This window comes from Lipotes vexillifer, unplaced genomic scaffold (genome assembly GCF_000442215.2).
Source record: "Lipotes vexillifer unplaced genomic scaffold, Lipotes_vexillifer_v1.1 scaffold97, whole genome shotgun sequence".
Lineage (NCBI taxonomy): Eukaryota > Metazoa > Chordata > Mammalia > Artiodactyla > Lipotidae > Lipotes > Lipotes vexillifer.
This window is the reverse complement of record NW_006775688.1, coordinates 1,037,954-1,059,009: the sequence shown is the minus strand read 5'-3', so window position 1 is coordinate 1,059,009 and position 21,056 is coordinate 1,037,954. Positions and strand designations below refer to the sequence as shown.

Here is a 21,056-nt window from a genome sequence, read left to right as displayed (position 1 = left end):
GGGAAAGAGGGGTAGTGGGCAGAGAATTGAGGTGAAGTTTCAATAGAAAGAGAAAAAAGGTCTTCCACGTAAATCCAAAATTGATCACGTACTTAGTGAGAGAAGGTGCAGTTTTTAGCTAGGGTGGCATGTAACTGGGGAAAATATTAATTCCTACTCCAAGAATATAGTTTAGAATAATCAGACATGAGGTTCTATCTGGGCCACTTTTGAGAGTAAAAGCGGTCACTGTTAATTATGCTAGGACAACAGGTGCAAATTGGGGCTGCCCTCAGCAAACTGGGACGTACGATTGCACTACTTACAGCACACACCAAAAGCTCTAGACATTTGAGTTGATAAAAAGTTAAATGGATCAACGATTTGCTGTAATTGCTTTAAAAATATATTAGTTCGGGCTTCCCTGGTGGCACAGTGGTTGAGAGTCCGCCTGCCGACGCAGGTCCCGGTCCGGGAAGATCCCACGTGCCGTGAGCCATGGCCGCTGAGCCTGCACGTCCGGAGCCTGTGCTCCGCAACGGGAGAGGCCACAACAGTGAGAGGCCCACGTACCGCAAAAAAAAAAAAAATATATATATATATATATATATATATATATATATATATATTAGTTCACTGAGTGCTTACTATATGCCTGGCATTAAGTCCTTTACATGTATTGACTCATTTAATATTCACAAAAATATTACGGAATATCATTATCCTATATGCAGATGAAAAAATTGAGTCACAGAGAGGTTAAATAACTTGCTCAAGGTTACTATTCAGCTTACCCTAAGGTTTACAGTAGCTGAAGAATTGGACTCCAAAGCCAGTGGCCCCTGGGTGTGTGCATTTAACCACTACAATATATAACCTTGGGCTGCACCGAAATGCATTGAATCAGGCAAAGGATAGTCCTGCTTGCCTCTGTTTCCGTCAGAGCACAGCTAGGGACATTGTTTTGATTCCAGGCCCATGGTTTTCATACAAACTAGGTATATGAGCATGTATTAAAGATGGCAAGGAGATGTGAGATGATGATACATACGGATGAGTAGAAGGAAATACTTAGCTTAGGGAAGAAAACAGTTGGTAGTTCATGAGAATGGCTCAGCTATAGGATGGTCATAGGGAAGAAAAGTTAGACACAGTCTATTTTTTTTTTTAGACACATTCTTCTCATCAGCGTACAAACTTCTTCTAGCCATTGAGATCCAGTTCACATATGCAGTTAATTATATAATTAAATAATTATTCAATCAAGACAAAAGTTTCATGAAAACCTTACTACTTGTGATACGCTATGATATCTTCTATTCTATTCTACTCCATTTCTTCTCCTCCTCCTCTTTTAATGCTGGTCATACCCAACTAAAATTATTTTACAACCCTGGATTTTAGCCTAAAATTTGAAAAATACCGCTGTATATGGCCCCAGGACGAGAAACTAAAGAGCAGTGGACAGATGTTACATGAAAGTATGTTTTAACTCAACGTAAACAATAACTAAATAACTGCCAGAGCAGTTCAAAGTTTTAATGGGTTATTTCAGAACAAAGAGAGCGCCCCATCACTGTAGGTGATGTAGGTATCCCATCATAGGCTACAAATAGAGTAGAAGGGATTCAAGTATTAGTTAAATGGCTGGGATTCAAGTATTAGTTAAATGGCTGGAATAGAAAAATATTAGGTTTTCTTTCCAAATCTGAGATCTCATTATTCTGAACCACATTTTTGTAACAGAAATAATATTTTCCCTTCAACAATGTCCATTTTCCAAAATACTTAGGTATTTTCCAAGCTACCAAGATGTAACGAAAGAAGGAAAGTTGTAAGGAGACAAGAAAAGAAAGAAGGGAGGCAAGAAAGGGAGGAAGGGAGGAAGGAGTAAGGGAAGAAAGGGAAGGAAAGGAAAGAAGGAAGAGAAGGAGGTAGGGAGGGAGGAAGAGAAAGAGAGAGGAAGGGAGGGAAAAACAGAAAAAAAGAGAACAGAGAGAGAGGAGAGAAATAAAACTAAATAGAATTTAAGTGCTTCCTAAGTAAATTAACGAGTTTTGCCTTCAAAATAAAGTCTAAAATCCCACTTTCCCAATCCCAACAAAAATGTAAATTGGGTTCACCAAGAGTGCGAGATTCCTAAGTACCCTGCATGAGAAAAAGAAGGAAAAAAGGCATCTGAAAATTACTCTGGGCTCTATAATTAGCTCTCATGGTTTTCTTTCAGATCATTCTGGATGATCAGATCAGAACAGAAGAGTGGAGACTGGCTCAGGACCTGATGTGTAAAATAGCTTTCAACAGGGTTCGGGCAATCCTTTTTGACAGGTATATACATTGCAACAATCCTCAAAGGCCACTTCTGGGAGACCCTCCTGACTCATTTTGAAGATACTGCCAAGAAAGAGAAGACAAAGTAGGAAGAGCAATCTAAACAAGAACAAAACAATTGAAAGGAAGACACTAACGCAAACCCCAAAGGATACAATTGATAAAGATTAAAAATTCTATTAGATTTGACCAACCATACAACCCACAATTCCTGTGGGCTTATTACTAGCACATAGTGCTCTCTCGCCACCAGGTATCTTGGTTAATCCTTAGAGCCGTGTTCATGATCAAATGCTAACACCATTGGTACAGGGCTATGGGCTGCTTTCTGAGTAAGACTGAGGTTTCAGTGGTGATCTCCACAGGGCTTCCTAAAAGAAATAAGAAAGTCCAAATTGGGGTAAATGATCTATCCAATACTGTCAAGAGCTCACTGGATGCTTTTCACCAAACTCAGTTTCCTCACAAGGTCTCAGAGGAAAAGGGCACATGGACCAGAACAGCCACAATCCAGCCACAGCTGGTTTTATTTGGTATTACAGGGAGATGGCTACACATAAATTAAACAAATAAAAGTAAATAAAAAGATATCCTCAACTGTAAACTCCTCTTTCTGACAAAATGAAAAATTCAGTATTTACCCTCAATTAATACTATAGGTACATATATTACCAACATGTAATAGAAAGTCTTTGAAATTTACGTACTCAAGCTAAGTGGTTTTGAAATGAAGTGGAAAGTAAGAAGCTTTTTGCTAAGACCATCTGGGCATCTTAGAAACCTGAATCCTGAGTTGGACCCATTCCCACATTGCTATAAACCACACTACAGGCTCTCAAATCAGGGACAGAGTCCTTTGTGGAAAGATGAGTTCAGGAAATAAACTGAAACCAGACTTAAGTTTGACAAGTGAATGAAGACAGAGATTTGGAAGCAGAAGAAAAAGAATAAAGGTTGACATAATTCAGGTAGGGTGGAATTTGAAGCATGATGGGACCTTGGCAACACAGACCAGCTGGATCAAATGAAGCCAAGACCAGGCCAGGCACTGTCTAGGGAAACACATACAAGCTCCAGAGGTCTGTCTACCAGGTGGACGCTTGCAAACCCAATGTACCATGGCTAAAGACACAGCAAGTTCACACTTGATTCAGGCAGACTTTGGGAACAGGAGAATGAATTCAAGGACAAGGTATGGCCCTGAGGTACAGATTCACAGTCAGAGCAAGACTTCTATTTCCAGCAATGTTGTGATCTAAGTCCACAAAAAAAAAAAAAAAAAAAACAACCTAGAAGTGTTGGATAAAATATGAGTCACAGGGAAGTGAGGGAAATTCTAGAAATTTGGGAAATTCTTCCTAAAACCAGGGAAGAACATAAACATAGATGTGTTATATTGGCACTGACATTTAGGCTGTCCAGAGAGTACTTGTTGATATGGGTAAGTAGGAAGCTTGGGTTTTCACAGCCATGTGGAAATAGATGATAAAGCCTCGGGTTTGTTCAATGTGAAGAAGTGGAACAGAGCCCCTCCTTGCCCCTATAAGCCCTCAAAGGGCTACCTTCTCAGTAAAAAGAGATGACAAGGAAACTGTCTATCTCAGCATAGACGTCTGGGGCAGGGGGAGCTTCCCCAAACACAAGGATCAAATTTTACTACCTAATTGAAAGGAAGGAACACTTCCAAACTCATTTTAGGAGGCTGGCATTACCCTGATACTGAAGCCAGGTGAAGATGCTACAAGAAAAGAAAATTACAGGTCAATATCCCTGATGAACATAGATGTGGTGAACATTCTCAACAAAATACTAATAAACTGACTTCAGCAGCACAGTAAAAGGGTCATATATCATGATCAAGTGGGATTTATCCCTGGGATGCAAGGATGGTTCAACATACACAGATCAATAAATGTAATACACACCACATTAACAGAATGATAATTTCATTAGATGCAGAAAAAGCATTTGACAAAATTCACATCCCTTCAAGATAAAACTCTCAACAAATTAGTTATAGAAGCAATACACCCCAACATAATAAAAGCCATATATGACAAGCCCACAGCTAACACCCTACTCAATGGTGAAAAGTTAAAAGCCTTTCTTCTAAGATCAGGAAAAAAACAAGCATGCCCACTCTCACCACTTCTGTTCAACATATACTACTGTAAGTCCTAGCCACAGCAATTAGGCAAGAAAGATAACTAAAAGGTATCCAAATTAGAAATTAAGAAGTAAAATTAATCCCTGTTTGCAGATGAGATGATCTTAGATATGAAAACCCCTAAAGACTCCATCAAAAAAACCTGTTACAACTAATAAATGAAATCAGCAAAGTTGTAGGATAAAAAATCAATATAGAAAAATCAATTGTGCTTCTATACACTAACAATGAGCTATCTGAAAGAAATTTTAAAAGCAATTCCATTTACAGTAACATCAAAAACAACAATATACTTAGGAATAAATTTAACCAAGGATGTGAAATATCTGTACACTGAAAACTATAAGGCACTGATGAAAGAAATTGAAGAAAACACAAACTAATACTGGAAATCCAGTGTTCTTGGATTGGAAGAATTAATATTGCTAAAATGTTTATACCACCCAAAGAGATCTACAAATTCAATGCTATCCCTATCAAAATTCTACTGTCATTTTTCACAGAAATAGAAAAACTACACTAAAATTTGTATGGAACCACAAAAGACCTTGAATAGCCAAAGCAATCTTGTGAATGAATAAAGCTGGAGACATCATACATTCTGATTTCAAACTATACTACAAAGCTATGGTAATCAGAAGAGTATGGTACTGGTACATAGACCAATGGAACAGACTAGAAAGCTCAGAAATAAACCTTTGTATATAGAGTCAACTAAACTCAGAAAAAGACACCAAGAACACATAATAGGAAAGGGCAGTCTCTTCAACAAATGGTGCTGAGAAAACTGGATATTCACATGCAAAAGAATGGAGTGACTGGACCCCCCATCTTACACCACTCATAAAAGTTAATGTGAAATGTATTAAAGACTTAAATGTAAAACCTGAAACCATAAAACTTCTAGAAGAAAACATAGGGTGAAAGCTCCTTGACATTGGTCTTTGCAGTGATTTTTTTGGATAAGAGATCAAGAGCACAAAAGCCGAAATAAACAAGTGGGACTACATCAAACTAAAAAGCTTCTGCAGAGCAAAAGCAACAATCAATAAATTGAAAAGGCAACTTACAGAAAGAGAGAAAATATTTGCAAACCACATATCTGATAAGGGGTCAATATCCAAAAAATATAAAGATCTCACACAACTAAGTGGCAAAAAAAAAGCAAATAATCCAATTAAAAATAGGTAAAGGACCTGAACAGACATTTTTCCAAATGGCCAAAAGGCACATGAAAAGGTGTTCAACATCACTAATCTTTAGGGAAATGCAAATTAAAACCATGATGAGATACCATTTCACACCTGTTAAGATAGCTATTATCAAAAAGACAAACGTTAACCAACATTGGTGAGAATGTGGAGAAAAATGAATCATTATACACTATTAGTGGAAATGTTAACTGTTACAACCATTATAAAAACCTCATAGTGGTTTCTCCAAAAGTAGAACTACCATATGATCCAACAATCCCACTTCTAGGTATATAGCCAAAGGAAATGAAATTGGTAACTGGAAGATATATCTGCACTCCTGTGTTCATTGCAGCACTATTCACAACAGCCAAAATATGGAAACAACTTAAATGTCCATCAACAGATGAATGGATAAAGAAAATGTGGTATATCTATACGGTGGAATATTATTCAGCCATAAAAAAGGAAATCCTGCCATTTGCAACAACATGGATGAACCTGGAAGGCATTATACTAAATGAAAGAAGCTAGACAGCACAGAAAGACAAATACTGTACAGTATTACAAGTGGAACCTGAACAAAACAAAACAAACCTGACTTCATAGAAAGAGAGTAAAATGGTGGTTACCAAGAGTTAGGAGGAGAAGTAAATGGGAAGATGTAGGTCAAAGGGCCAAACTTTCAGTTATAAGTTTTAAGAATCTAATGTACAGCAAGGTGACTGTAGTTAATACTATGCTATTATATACTATATACTTGAAAGTTGCTGAGAGTAGATCTTAAGCATGCTCACCACAAGAGAAAAAAAAAGAGTTAACTGCATGAAGCAATAGATGTGTTAATTAGCTTGATCTTGCATAATCGTTCTACAATGTATACATATATAAAATCATCACCTTTTACACTTTAAATACATACAATTACATTTGTCCATTATTCCTCAATGAAATTAGAAAACAGAACAAAACAAAACAATCAAAAAGAATCAAATTGGTATACTGATATTCCCTATTAAAAATGTCTTTCTACTGTTAAAAAGAATTATCCTACCTATGTAATTCAGGAACCCAGAGCTGAGAAATTAATATTAAAGTGATCAAGGGTGGGAAACACACTTGCAGTACCTGTAAAAATGAAAGGCAAACTCTCTCTGGAGCAGTGGTTCTCAACCTTGATGGTAGAGCTTTAAAAACTTTGATGCTTCAGTCTCACATTCAGAGTATCTGAGTTAATCTGTCTGGGGTTCAACCTGCCATCCTAATTTTAAAGGCTCACTAGGTGATTCCAATGTGTAGCAAAGACTAAGAACCACTGCTCTGGAGAGATATGCCTTCAGTGCAGGCCACACAGGATCTCCATGACTGAGAAAACAAGCATGACTGACAAAACAAAATTTTACAACACCCAAAGGAGCAATCCACCATAAGCAAGAATAGGCAGAAATAACAAAAAACAGAGTTAAAGCCACAAGAACTTTAAAGATAATTGAATTATTTGTTACAGACTATATAATAAGAACATGTAAAATAAAGATGAAAAACCCAAAAATATAAAACTGGAGAAAAATACAAGCACAAAATAAAATTAGAAATGATACACTCATTGATTTTAAATACTCAATAAGTGAGTTAAACAGCAGATTAACAGACCTGTAGAAAAAAGTGGAGACCTAGATGACTGATCTGGAGAAAATACCTGGAATGTGACACTGAAAGATGAATAACTGGAATTGCAATGGACAAATTGAGTCATACAGGATAAATGAGAAGGTTCAACATATACCTATTCCATGTTCCAAAAGAAGAGAAAATGGAGGAGAGGAATATTTAAAGAGATAATGAATGACATAAAATAGTTCAGAAAAAAATACAGAGAGAGACAGGGAGAGAGAACAAAGGAGATGTCAAGAAGCACAAATGACAAAGCAAATGATGTAAATGTTAACAGTAAGTGAATCTGGATAAAAGGTCTAGGAGTGTTCCTTGTTACTATGTTTACTTTTGCAACTTTCTTCTAAGTTTGAAACTATTTACAAATAAAATGTTTTTTAAAAAAAAACTTTTTTTGGCCACACTGCTTGCGGGATCTTAGTTCCCTGACCAGGGATTGAACCTGGGCCCTCTGCAATGAAAGCACAGAGTCCTAACCACTGGACCTCCAGGGAATTCCCTATTAAAATTTTTTTAAGAGATAATGGCTATTTTCCAGAATTAATGAGAAATAAGGATTACCAAATTTGAGTTTCAAGCAGGATAAATAAAACTAAATCCACACCTTAAGCACATCACATTGGAAACTATAAGATATGAAAGGCAAAGAAAGTGTCTTAAAAGTTATCAGATAAAACATAAATTATCTATAAAGAGCAAAAGAAAATCACAATGAGACTATGTCTCACACATGTTAGAATGGCTACTATTGAAAAGACAAGGAATAACAAATGTTGGAGAGGATATGAAGAAAAGGGAATCCTACACTGTTGGTGGGACTGTAAATTGGTACAGTCACTATGGAAAACAGTATGGAGATCCCTCAAAGAACTAAGACTAGAACTATTATATGACCCACCTATTCCACTTCTGGGTACTTACCTGAAGAGCACAAAAACACTAATTCAAAAAGATATATGCACCCCTATGTTCATTGCAGCATTATATACGATAGCTAGGATATGGAAACAACCTAAATGTCTATCAGTGGATAAATGGATAAAGAAGATGTGGCATATATACACATTAGAATACTATTCAGCCATAAAGAAGAATGAAACCCTGCCATGTGTGACAACATAGATGGACTTTGAAGGTGTTAGGCTAAGTGAAATAAGTCAGATATGGTTTCATTTATATGTGAAGCCTAAAAACCCCAAACAAATGAGCAAGCAAAATAAAACAAAAACAAACTCGTAGATACAGAGATCAGATTAGTGATCACCAGAGGGGAAGGGTGCTGAGAGTGCGTGAAATGGGTGAAGGGGGTCAACTGTATGTTGATGGATGGTAACTAGACTTGTGGTAGTGACCACTTTGTAGTGTACACAGATGTTGAATTACAATGCTACACACCTGAATCTCACACAGTAATCAAAACAATATTATAGGGCTAAAAAAATATATCTGTAGTGAAACAACAATTAGACTCAATAGACTTCTTAACAGCAACCACTCGGAGGATTTTCAGAGCTCACCTTATCTTCTACTGAGTCTACGATCATAATATTTTATCTCAGCTGCCACATATTCTGTCCTAATTGAGGGAGAAGACTGAACTGAGCTCAACTCAGCACTATCAAGGACTTCAATTGGAAGAGATTGGGACAAGAGGAGCTGAAAGCAGTGATAAGCTAAATATCAATAAGTATGGTGCCCTTGGAGATTTATTGAGCATTAGCTAACCAAATGAAGAAACAGAAGTACTACAGAATCTCATCCACTATTCACTCCCTTCCTGCCAAATGACAAGCTTAAAAGAAACTCATCTTTCTAAATTGATATGTTAAATACTTCCTTTCACTGACAATATCAAATGCTGGCAAGGATATGGAATAACTGGAGTGCTCATATGTTGCTAGTGGGAATATAAAATAATAAACCACTTTGGAAAACAGTTTGGCAGTTCTTAGAAAGTTGAGATGCATTTATCATACAACCTAGCAATTCCACTCTTAAGTATTTGCCCAAAAGAAAGAAACACATGTCCCCACAAACACTTGGACATGAATGTTCAGAGCAGCTTTTTTTATAATCACCCAAAACTAGCAACAACACAAATGTTCATCAACAGATGAATAGATGAATTATAGTATATCTATACAATGGAATATTACTCAGTATTAAAAAGGAACAAACTACTGCTATACATAATTACATGATGACTCTCAAAAACATTATGCTAGGCAATAAGCAAAAGACCCAGAGTTCATACTTCATGAGTTCATTTATGTGAAACTTTGGAAAACACAAATCTAATCTATAGTAACAGCTAATAGATGAAACTTCCCTAGAGCCATGGGAGATGGTGATTAATAGGGAAGGCAGCGACACGGGAAATTTGGGACTGATAGAAATGTTCTCTATTTTTATTGTAATGATGGTAACATGAGTACATACATTTGTCAAAACTCATAAAACTGTACACTTGAGATGGGTGCATTTTATTATATGTAAATGATACCTCAATAAAGTTCATTTTTAAAATTTCCTCTTGCCACAAACATTTCCAGCTGTTTTCCCACACATACTTATCATTTTATCACGATATACTTTTCCTACATTTTCTTCTCTTTGTTGTCTTTATCATTTCTCACTTTTGAAATATAATTTTTCCCATTCATCTTAAGGCTAGGTCATTAATTTGAAATTATTTTCTTTTTGCTCTAAAAAGTAGGATATGATGGAGAGATCCTGGTGTAAAGAAAAGAGTTGTAGAGCGCTCAAATCCCAGCTTTACCGATTACTGGCTATGTTACCTTGAGCATTAGTTAAACACTCTGAACCTCAGTTTCTTTATCTGTAAAATGGACATTGTAATAACATCACCTCTTAAGGATGTGAGGCATGTAAAATTTTTGGCAGAGTAGGCATTCAGTAAATGTTCATCTCAGTTCAACAAACGATATTTTCATTTAAATTCTTTATCGTTTATATTATAAGCTAGACAGAGGAATTAACCTAAATAAAATTCAGTGAACTTAGTTAAGTAGAATCACTACCCAATAGTGACTTAAGTGGGGCTGAAGAAGCACATGAAAGCAATATCACTCAAAGCTGAATCTGTGAACCAGTGCCCATCCATAAACTGCTACCAGTGTGAACAAGGTAAGTATAGAAACTGAAAGTATTTAGAAAACTTTAGAGAAATTTGATGTGACCCTGTATGATCTATATCAGTAAATGTGATTCAGAGTTTAAATCTTGTATAGGAGAAGGTTCTAGAGTAATTGCTCAGATTAAGGAGTTTGAGCCAAAATGTAAAGCGACACATTTCTTCCTTCATCAAGAAAATTTTACTATGGAAAAAAGTCAGCCAAACTAAATAACGTGCTTAGTGACAGAGTAAAAAATATGAATTACATAAAAGCTAACGCATTCCATTTGAGAGTATTCTCTTTATGTGATAATATGGAAGCTGATCACAAACAACTGTAATTGTATACTAGGTACAGTGGTTATCTAGGAAAAAAGTTCTGCAGCGAATGTTTGGACGTTGAATAAATTCAGATTTACTGATAAATAAGAAACCAGTTTGGGCTCAACTTTTTTTTTTTTGCGGTACGCGGGCCTCTCACCGTTGTGGTCTCTCCCTTTGCGGAGCACAGGCTCCGGACGCGCAGGCTCAGCGGCCATGGCTCACGCGCCCAGCCGCTCCGCGGCACGTGGGATCTTCCCAGACCGGGCACGAACCCGCGTCCCCTGCATCGGCAGGCGGACTCCCAACCACTGCGCCACCAGGGAAGCCCTCGGCTCAACTTTTTAAAGATATGCATTAGACAGCCAGACTCGCCTATTTTTCTGAAATCTTTGTTATGTTAATAATCTTAATATTTCAAAACAAGGAAGAAATGTAACATGTTTTCCAGTAGCAGATGACTGAAAAGTCAAAATAAACATTAGAAGCATGGAAGAACAGTTTTCATAGATTGTTATGTCATGTTTCATAATTTAACAATTATCCATGCAGCAGGTAATGATTTCGATATTGCACATCTGCACAAAATGATTACCAAACACCTGACAGAATTGATAGAATGTTTAAAATTGTTATAGTCCATCAAAAGAAGATCCATGCATAGGAAATTCATGGAACCATAAACTCATTCATTGAAATATAATTTAAATTTAATATAACTTTATAGGATAAATTGTTGGAACTGGCCACTGATGCAGCATTGACAATGAATTTTGAAAATACTACATCACTTGCTTTGTTTTTAAAAAACATTAAAAATGAGTATCTTCAGCTGGTGAAATTGCTTTAAAATCTCCTCCTCTATTCCTATCAGCATACCTCTTGAAACTGGCTTTCTCTATTACGATGCTATTAAAACAAACATAGAAACAGCCTGGATATACATTATATGCTGCAAATAGTGTTATCATCAATTGAACCTGGACTGGATAAAGTAACGAGCAAGAAGCAAGTTGGTCAGAATAAAAATTTTTAAATGGATATACATGATGTCCATAAAATGTACATACATAGGACATTGAATATAGAGATTTACTATATCCTTCATAAATGTTTTGTTTAATATAATTGTAGAATATAGTAATAGTAATCTCTGTATTAATCATCTATACATATACTTTCAATAAACAATGTAAATAATTTTAGTAACCCTTTTCTTTTTGTATTCTGTGTTATGTTTGTTCTGTTTATATTTACATCAAGACAGACATATAGGTCACTGAGACAGAACTGAAAGCCCAGAAACAAACCACACACATACAGTCAAATGATCTTTGACAAGGACGCCAAGATTACACAATGGGGAAGAGACAGTCTTTTCAACAAACGGTGTTAGGAAAACTGGATATCCACATGCAAAATAATGAAACTGGACCCTATCTTAAACCATACATACACACACATATGAAACCCTCAAAATAGATTAAAGACCTGAAACTATAAAATTTCTAGAAGGAAACATAGAGGGAAAGCTTCATGACATTGGTCTTGGCAATGATTTCCTGGATATGACATCAAAAGCTCAGTCAAAAATAGACAAGTTCTGTTTATATTTATTAAAATGTAATTTTAAAATTTTTATATGTTCATCTGATTATATCTTTTGAACTACTTATTTTAAAAATAAGCTTATGATTTCAATGTCTTTTTGTTCATTTTTAATACAATCATTTTCATCGAAATTTTACAAAATCATTAGTGTATGATGATTTGGTAACTTAAGTTGGTCCTTCCTCACAGATAGTTTGAAACCTTTTTTAGAGCATCTATACAGAATCTGGGAGTAAAGATAGTGCCTTATGCTGCATTTTTCCTCAGTTTAAGTTTTAGGAGTGACCTTTGATTCTGAACATCTGTTGGTGTTTCCCTAGGATAATGGGGAAAACCAACATGGAGGAATTCTGAGAAAAAAAAATGTGCTTTTACAAGGACCTACTGTATAGCACAGGGAACTCTGCTCAATATTATGTAACAACCTAAATGGGGAAAGAATTTGAAAAAGAATAGATACTTGTATATGTATACTTGAATCACTTTGCTGTACACCTGAAACTAACACAACATTGTTAATCAACCATACTCCAATATAAAATAAAAAGTTAAAAAAAAATAAAGGGATAACATAAACTGTTGGGAGACACACAAACACACACACACACACACACACACACACACACACACACACACACTCTGGTTTTAGCAAACTAAGGGTGGTCCAACAGAAAGTTTCCTGCTCTTAAGACTGTGCTGCCACCCTGTGGCCATTCTTCTTATGACCCCAAGCTAGATGATGCGTCCTCTGCTATTTATCTCCCTTTCCTCTCAACCCTAACACTTATCTCATCTTTGCCACCTAATTCTGTAGTGAACTTCATGAAGCCTACTGAACTCTCTGCTCTTCTTTATTTCATGCTTTGCTTTTTTTCTTCAGTTTCTTTTTTGAAGTAGTCTGTTACTGCTACATGAATGTGGACATCATTATTCAGTGTCAACCAAACTGCAATGAAAGCAATGAATTATATAATTAATTGGGCACACTACATTCAAATAAAAGTGAAATATTTTAGCAATAACATAGAAATTATTTTACTTTTTTCCACCCAAAGTGAAAGTCACCTTATATGAAGCAACTAGCAACACACAAGCCATCTTGGATATATCCCAAATTGGGATGCCAGAACATAGATTAGAAACAAATTTTAGTTTACAACTAAACTAAGTAAAGGTCTTTTAGAAACATATATCAGTATAGAAGAATTTGGCCTTTATAAGCTTCTTCATTATAATTTCATATTACTTTTATACAGATAATATATCTCATAACTCATCTGACTAAAGATGAAACATGGCAAGTTAACAAAGGAAGACAGAAGAAAGAAGTCTGTTTGGGAATCTAGATGTTTCTTCAACCCTTCTCCCTTCCTGTAAATGTCAACTCAGCAATAATAATTGTGAGCAGGAATCCCATGATCAAGGTCCTTTGTTTCTCTGTGATTAAATTCAGCTTTAAAAGTCATTCTGTGCAACCTAAAGGAATCTTTGCAAAGTCAGTCTCCTTTAGAGTTTTCGAAACTAACAGATGTAAAAAAAAAAAAAAAAACACAGTAGCTTAAAAAATGGTGGCTCATGCAAAAGAATGAAATTGGATTAAAGACTTACACGTAAAAGCTTAAACTGTAAAACTACTAGAAGAAAAAATAGGGGTAAAGCTTCTTGACATTGATCTTGGTGATGATTTTTTTGAATATGACACCAAAAGTGCAGGCATCAAAGGTAAAAATAGACAAGTGGGACTGCATCAAACTAAAAAGCTGCTGCACAACAAAAGAAACTTAGGGTAAAATGGCATCCTACAGAATGGCAAGCAATATTTGCAAACAACATACTTGATACGGGGTTAATGTCCAAAATGTATAAGGAACTCATACAACTCAACAGCAGAAACAAAACAATCTGACCTGAACAGACATTTCTCAAAAGACATACAAATGACCAACAGGTATATGAAAAGGTGCTCAAACATTATTAATCATCATGGAAATGCAAATCAAAACCACAATGAGATATCACCTCGCACCTATTAGGATGGCTATTATCAAAATGACAAAAGATAACAAGTGTTGGCGAAGATGGGGAAAAGAGAATCATTGCACATTGCTGGCGGGAATGTAATTTGGTTACAGCCGTTATGGAAAACAGTATAGTGGTTCCGCAAAAAATTAAAAATAGAACTGCCATATCATCCAGCAATCCCACTTCCGGGTATTCATCCAAAAGAATTGGAATCAGGATCTCAAAGAGATATCTGCACTCCCTTACTCATTGCAGAATTATTCACAACAGTGATGATACGGAAACAACCTAAATGTCCGTTGACAGATGAATGGTTAAAGAATGTGGTATATACATACAAGGGAATATTATTCAGCCTTTCAGAAGGAAATCCTGCCATTTGCAACAACATGGATGAACCTGGAGGGCATTCTGTTAAGTGAAATGAACCAAATACAGAAAGACAAATACTGCATGATCTCTTACACATATGAGGTGATTAAAATGTTAATTAGCTTTACTGTTATGATCATTTCACAACATACAAATACATCAAAAGATCAAATTATACACGGTAAATATATATAATTTTATTTGTCAGTTACACCTCAATAGAGCAGTTTTAAAAACTGGCTGGCTACGTGGGATTGCCTATCTCTAAAATTACCTTAAAATGCAATTGGTAAATATACTAGTGGATAGAGGTTCATTTTTAAGGTAATATTTTTAAGTGGAATATCATTTGTTACGGTCAAATAAAAGGTGAAATTTGAGAATCAACTTTTGGTTTTATATTTACCAGTTCACTGAGTTAGCAAGCGAAAACGGAGGCAAGAAGTAGGGACAGAAAGGCATGACCAGTGGCCAGTGGTGGGGAAGGAATGGGATGCAAGAGAGTGAGCAAGCACCAAAGAAGGAAAATGTCACTGAAAATTAGCTAGCTGAGGCGGTAATGAATACACTTGAGACCCGTAAAAGGCACAAAGATCAACCTAAAATATTGACGCTAGAAGGAGCCTCCGAGAGGAGAAGGGAAAGGGCTGTTGCTATTGTGGAGACTGGAAGTTTGACTATGAGAAACACAAGTGAGTGGTGATGCTGCTGCAAGAAGCCTTCTAGGTGCTTCCATCATCCCTGATGGATTGTTTTTAGAGTAGTATATATGCTTAAGAACTTCGGATGGTAACTAATGGAAACACATACTAGTGATCACCACGCACTCCTTCAAGTGGGCTGAGGAAGAGGAGAGCAGGAATAATGAGGGTGAGCACAATGAATCATGACTATCAACACGGCGAGTGCACTAGGAGACGGTGTGGAGACGAATGGGGCAGGGGGAAAGCATGCAGAAGGATGAGTGGCTCTTCCATCAGCCACAGAGGAAGGGCCACAGCTGATACAGGGTCAAAGCTTGTCTTAAACTGGAGGGAACCACACACATAATAGCAAGAGTCTCCCAGGGAATGTGCAAGATGAGGGAAATTGCTAGCACGCAGTAACCCAGGTTTGGACAAAATAAAGAGCTCCCCACCCCCCGCCCCGCCCTGGCTTCAGGGACTGTGGGGCTATTAGTAGAAAGTGCCTCCCTTTGGGGAAGTCTAGTTTCTGCTCTTTTTGCAGGGGCCTCCCTCTCACAGAAGGGTAAGCCTCCCAAGGAGGGGCCCTGGCACCTCCACAGGTAACAGGACCAACAAATCTTGTCCACACCCCAAGCTTGGCACCTACTCTAGATCAGAACAAAGGTGCTGAGCTCAGGACTTGATTCTCGCAGCCAGAGGGCGAAAAACCCCAACACGTTCACTTAAACAGTAAGATATTACACTTTTATCCAGAATGGAATATGCATTCATGTATATTTTCATCTCTGGAACAGGTGGTTTGAAATGCAAATAAAGTAATAAGTGTCAGAGCCATATCCTAGCAGTAGCTACTTTGCAAACGTTACCATGGCACCAATTCAACAGCGTTCTTAGAGGCAGTCACACCTCAGCAAGGTCTTTCTAACTCAGGACAGCCAAGTTCAAAGGAATATATACTAACAAACGTAAGGTAGATAGCCAGGGGGAAGCAGCCGCATGGCACAGGGAAACCGGCTCGGTTCTTTGTGGCTGTCTGGAGGGGTGGGATAGGGAGGGTGGGAGGGAGGGAGACAAAGAGGGAAGAGATATGGGAACATATGTATATGTATAACTGACTCACTCTGTTATAAAGCAGAAACTAACACACCATTGTAAAGCAATTATACCCCAATAAAGATGTTAAAAAAAAAAAAAATCAGAGCAGAAATAAATGAAGGAAACAATAGCAAAGTTCAATAAATTAAAAAAAAAAAAAAAAAAAGGAACTGACAGACACAAACTGCGAAAGAGTCCTGAACGGATACAGGAGGTGAATTTTACAACACAATTGCCCACTGAATCTACTTGAAACAGGGTATGGGACTTAAACGGGGAAAAAAGGGGAATGGACCAACTCCTAGAACACCTGGAATGTGATCCAAGCCTGGTGACAAAATGATGGTAATTATAACTGCTAACATTTGTTTTTAGTTGCTAACAGATTGCGCACAGATTGGGAAGGGCAAACTCCATTTTCCAATTACTCCAGTGCAAACCGTGCTTTACCAGTACTCACTAATCCTAGTTGAGTGAAAAGAAAGCAGATTGTCCTCATGTATGGATCATTTGTGTTAAACTAAGGAAGGCTGTCCTCTCACAGCCGTAGCCCAGGGGGCCACTGACAGGGAGTAAATGCCAGGAGCTGGGCTCGGCAGCTCTCTACTTCCTACTGCCAGTAGATCTGCTTGACTGAGGGCAACATGCATTTCCCAAGCACAGGCAAAGCAGGAGGAAAAGGACTAGGTGGTATTAGGGACGCAGGAAGGTGGGGAAACAAGTCTTAGCCAACCCGGCCTGTGAACCAATCAAGGTTCCTGAGGTAGTCCCTGGGTTAAACAGGACATGTCTCAGCCTGATTAGGAGAGAGCGAAAAGTCAGATACCAAAAGTTAACAAGACAAGACAGTCTGTCATAAATGGCAAATTGATGATATAAACTACAAATTCTGTAAGTGTTCAAAGGAGGCAGGAATTCTTTCCTGCTTCCCCTTCAGATAAGGGTGATTAAAATCTGCTGAAAAAGTGAAGACCTGCCAATACGGAACCGCTGTTGGTTGACCCTAAAAAGCCATCAGCAAGAAGGAAACTCTAGAACTCCCATCATTACATATAAAAGCCACTAGTCCTCAAGATCTCCTTTAAGACAGTAATGATGCATCATTCATGGCCAAAATAGCTATAGGAGAGGGAGGCAAAGGAAGGCGTGCTTAGAAAAGCAATCAGGACTCTCCATACTGCCTTTATCTTGAAAACACGAAGACTTCTCCTTCCCAGAAGGATAATTCTGGGACTATTACATAGAGTTATCTCTGCACACCCCACTCCAAAAAAAAAAAGTAAAGGCAGAAAAGGGCCTCTTGGTACCGCTTCCATAACATTTTAACCAAATCAATCTGTAAATTTCCTATGGGTGAGTTGACATTGTAATTTAAGTTGTAACCTGGATATGAGGTATGCTGCCCAATGGCAGACCACATTCAGGGCACAATATTCAAAAGAAAGTGAGACTTTGGTCTTGGTTTCAGCAAGTTTTGATATTCAGAGAGATCCAGTTTCATGAGTAAGGCTGAGAGAGGAGCAGATCCAAGGAGAAAACAACACTCAGGATCAAGCAGGAGATGCTGTCGGGTTCTAGGTGATCAGCCCACTGCCAAGGGTTAAGAAGGAAAAGAGTCCAGGATCCCATGGAAAATCTATGCAAGGTGTAAGAAGCCTCAGGGAAGGAAAATACAGCACTAAGGAGCCAACTGAGGTAAACACCCAATTCTATGGACTAAGTTGACAAGTCAGAGATTAGATGAAATCTGGAATTTGATGGGTATGTGGTGCCCAGAGTTACTGAAGAGATATCAGCCATTAGGATAATGGTGACATGGGTAAAGTCATATCCCATCAACAGCTGGGCTGAAGCTCCTAAAATATTTTCTGCCCAGGACAGGATTAGCAAAGGAACTCTGCAGGTTTCAGCCTGGAGATCAGGCTGTATCAAATACAAATACTGAGGTGATCTAGGTTGAGGGAGACAGAAGTTGATCAAAGAGCTTCCATATGAGAGGCTGTAATAAATACTTTTGAAGTGATAAATTAGATTTAATTTTGTTGCAATGGTCAGTTTATCCCTTTAAAATTTTCTGCTTTATTCATTTTGCTGCTTGGACAAAGAGTTTAATGTACAAACCATACACACTAGAAGAAAATAACGGGGAATACGTAAACCCCTCTTTGATGGGAAGTCTTTTCTAAGTACAGTAGTAAAAAATAAATCATAATGGTAATTAGACCACATAAAATGTAAAATTTGGCTCACTTAAAAATACCATCAGCATAATTGGGCTTCCCTGGTGGCGCAGTGGTTGAGAGTCTGCCTGCCGATGCAGGGGACACGGGTTCGTGCCCCGGTCCGGGAAGATCCCACATGCCGCAGAGCGGCTGGGCCCGTGAGCCATGGCCGCTGAGCCTGCGCATCTGGAGCCTGTGCTCCGCAACGGGAGAGGCCACAACAGTGAGAGGCCCGCGTACCGCAAAAAAACAAAAAACAAACAAACAAAATACCATCAGCATAATTAAAAGGCTCTATAAACCAGGTAAGATATTTGCAACAAATATGACAGCTAATGTTCTTGATACATAAGGAGTTATTGCAAATCAATCAGAAAAACCTCAAACAAACAAAAAAAGTGGTAAGGGATCATATATCTTTCACAGAAGAATAAATACTACAGACCAATAAGCATGTAAAAAGGTATACTTTGTACCTTTTCACCAGGAATTGAAAAGGTACAAAGTATAACCACAAAGAGATACTGAAGCTCACTTCTCAAATTGACAAAGGGCATAATAAACAACACTGGGAGACAGTGACAAAATTGGTACATCATCCTAGGAAGCAATCTGACACAGCTTGGTCTAATAATACAACTTTTAGTACTCTACATTAAAGAATTGGAGACATGAACGATTTATTTACAGAAATGTTCATCAAAGTATTATTTATAATAATGATAAGAGGAAAGAACCTGTTATAGTTTTGTGATAAAATAGCCATGAACATTGTGTTTTATGAAGAAAAACTTCATGACATAATACGGAGTGAAAAAACAAGGTATAAAATATGGTTTAATTATGTTGTGCATTGCAAACATACACAGCAAAAAGACTGGGGGTAATAGACCTGTTAACAGTGATGGGAATGTAAACTGATACAACGTGGTATGAGGTTTTTGGTTTTTTTTAATGTATCAGCATTTTTAAAAATATTCTACAAAAGAAACACGTAATACTTGTAAAATAAAAAGTTACTTTAAAATGTTTCTAAAACTATATTATAATGTCCTTGGCTGCTGCTTAGGAACAATGATACTGAAGGGATATTTTTGTAAAGGAAAAATCATTACTTAAAATCTTAACTTTGGGGGCTTAACGTCCAAGAAACTATTTATTTGGAATATCCTGAAGAATCATCTTTGCTTTCCAGAATAGTAAAGTTTCCAAAATGCTCTAATAAGACCCACCCACTGGAAATAAAACTCTCAAATGTCAATGAATGAGGGTCCACAACCCAAAGAATACTCAAGTGGCACTTCTCCAAGAAGTCTTTACCATTAAGCAAAACAGACTCTAAGATTCTATTCCCCAAAAGAAAACCACCTCCAACTTATTGCCAGTGATTTGAAGAAATAGCTGATTTTAAATGCAAGCACACTCAAAACCTCTGCACAATATATTAGATACTTTCCTATTCAGAAAAGAATCAAAAGAAGAATATTATGAACAAAATGCAAAACCCCTGCTTATTTCTCTGTACTGTCATAAACCGGAATCATGATAACCTGGGGGATTTATACTGTTACTACTGAGAGCTAATATGTATCGAGTCCTTAATATGTGTCAGGCACTTGATAAAGCATTTTGTATTTATTCCATCATTCAATCCTCGACATAATCTTGTGAGATAGGTTCTATTCTTATCCTCATTTTACAGAGAAGGAAGCTGTGGCTCCCAGACATTCTATAACTTGCCAAAAGTCATGAAGCTGGTAAGAAGCAGAGCCTAGATTTGAAACAAAACAGTCTGTTTCTAGAACTTGCACTGTTAACCCATTTGCTCTACTGCCTCAGAATCTATGGAATAGGTAAAAGTGTATTGTGCCTTTCTTTTTTGTCTCCTACCCAGGATCTGTCTAACCCTCAGGATTAGAATCCTGAACTTTCTAATCTATGGCTATAAATCACTATCTTTTAGAATCAAAGATGCTACCATAGTTGCTAGGCTAATTCCTTTAAAGAAAAGTATGGCTCAATAGATTCATGCATTGTCTTTCATTTTCCCTGCATTGGTTTTATATATAATTTCTCTTCCTTGTTTAGGGTTGTGGCTAGAAGACAATAAAACTAGTAATGGAGCCCTTATATGAGGAATACCTAGCCAATCGTGGAACAATAGTAAAACCTTATTACTGGATGAGATTCTCTCTCGATTGCTCTAATTGTCCTTACCATATTCGGACAGGTGAAGAAGCAAGGGTT

At 37.3% G+C, this 21,056-nt stretch overlaps 2 protein-coding genes and 1 non-coding gene across 4 annotated transcripts in view; 1 reads left to right on the top strand and 2 right to left on the bottom strand.

Moving 5' to 3' along the window:
- The window catches only part of RGL1 (ral guanine nucleotide dissociation stimulator like 1), a 292,140-nt gene that overhangs the window by 259,794 nt on the left and 11,290 nt on the right, over positions 1 to 21,056 (bottom strand). The gene's annotated exons all lie outside the window — the stretch shown is intronic.
- TRNAE-UUC (transfer RNA glutamic acid (anticodon UUC)) lies at positions 7,766 to 7,838 on the bottom strand. Its single transcript has one exon. It is a non-coding gene; the product is annotated as a tRNA-Glu (tRNA).
- Positions 20,928 to 21,056, top strand: part of APOBEC4 (apolipoprotein B mRNA editing enzyme catalytic polypeptide like 4) — a 1,107-nt gene continuing 978 nt past the window's right edge. The window contains 1 exon segment of the mRNA XM_007472401.1: positions 20,928 to 21,056. This exon segment is cut by the window's right edge and continues 9 nt beyond it. Coding sequence (XP_007472463.1) covers positions 20,928 to 21,056 — 129 coding nt within the window.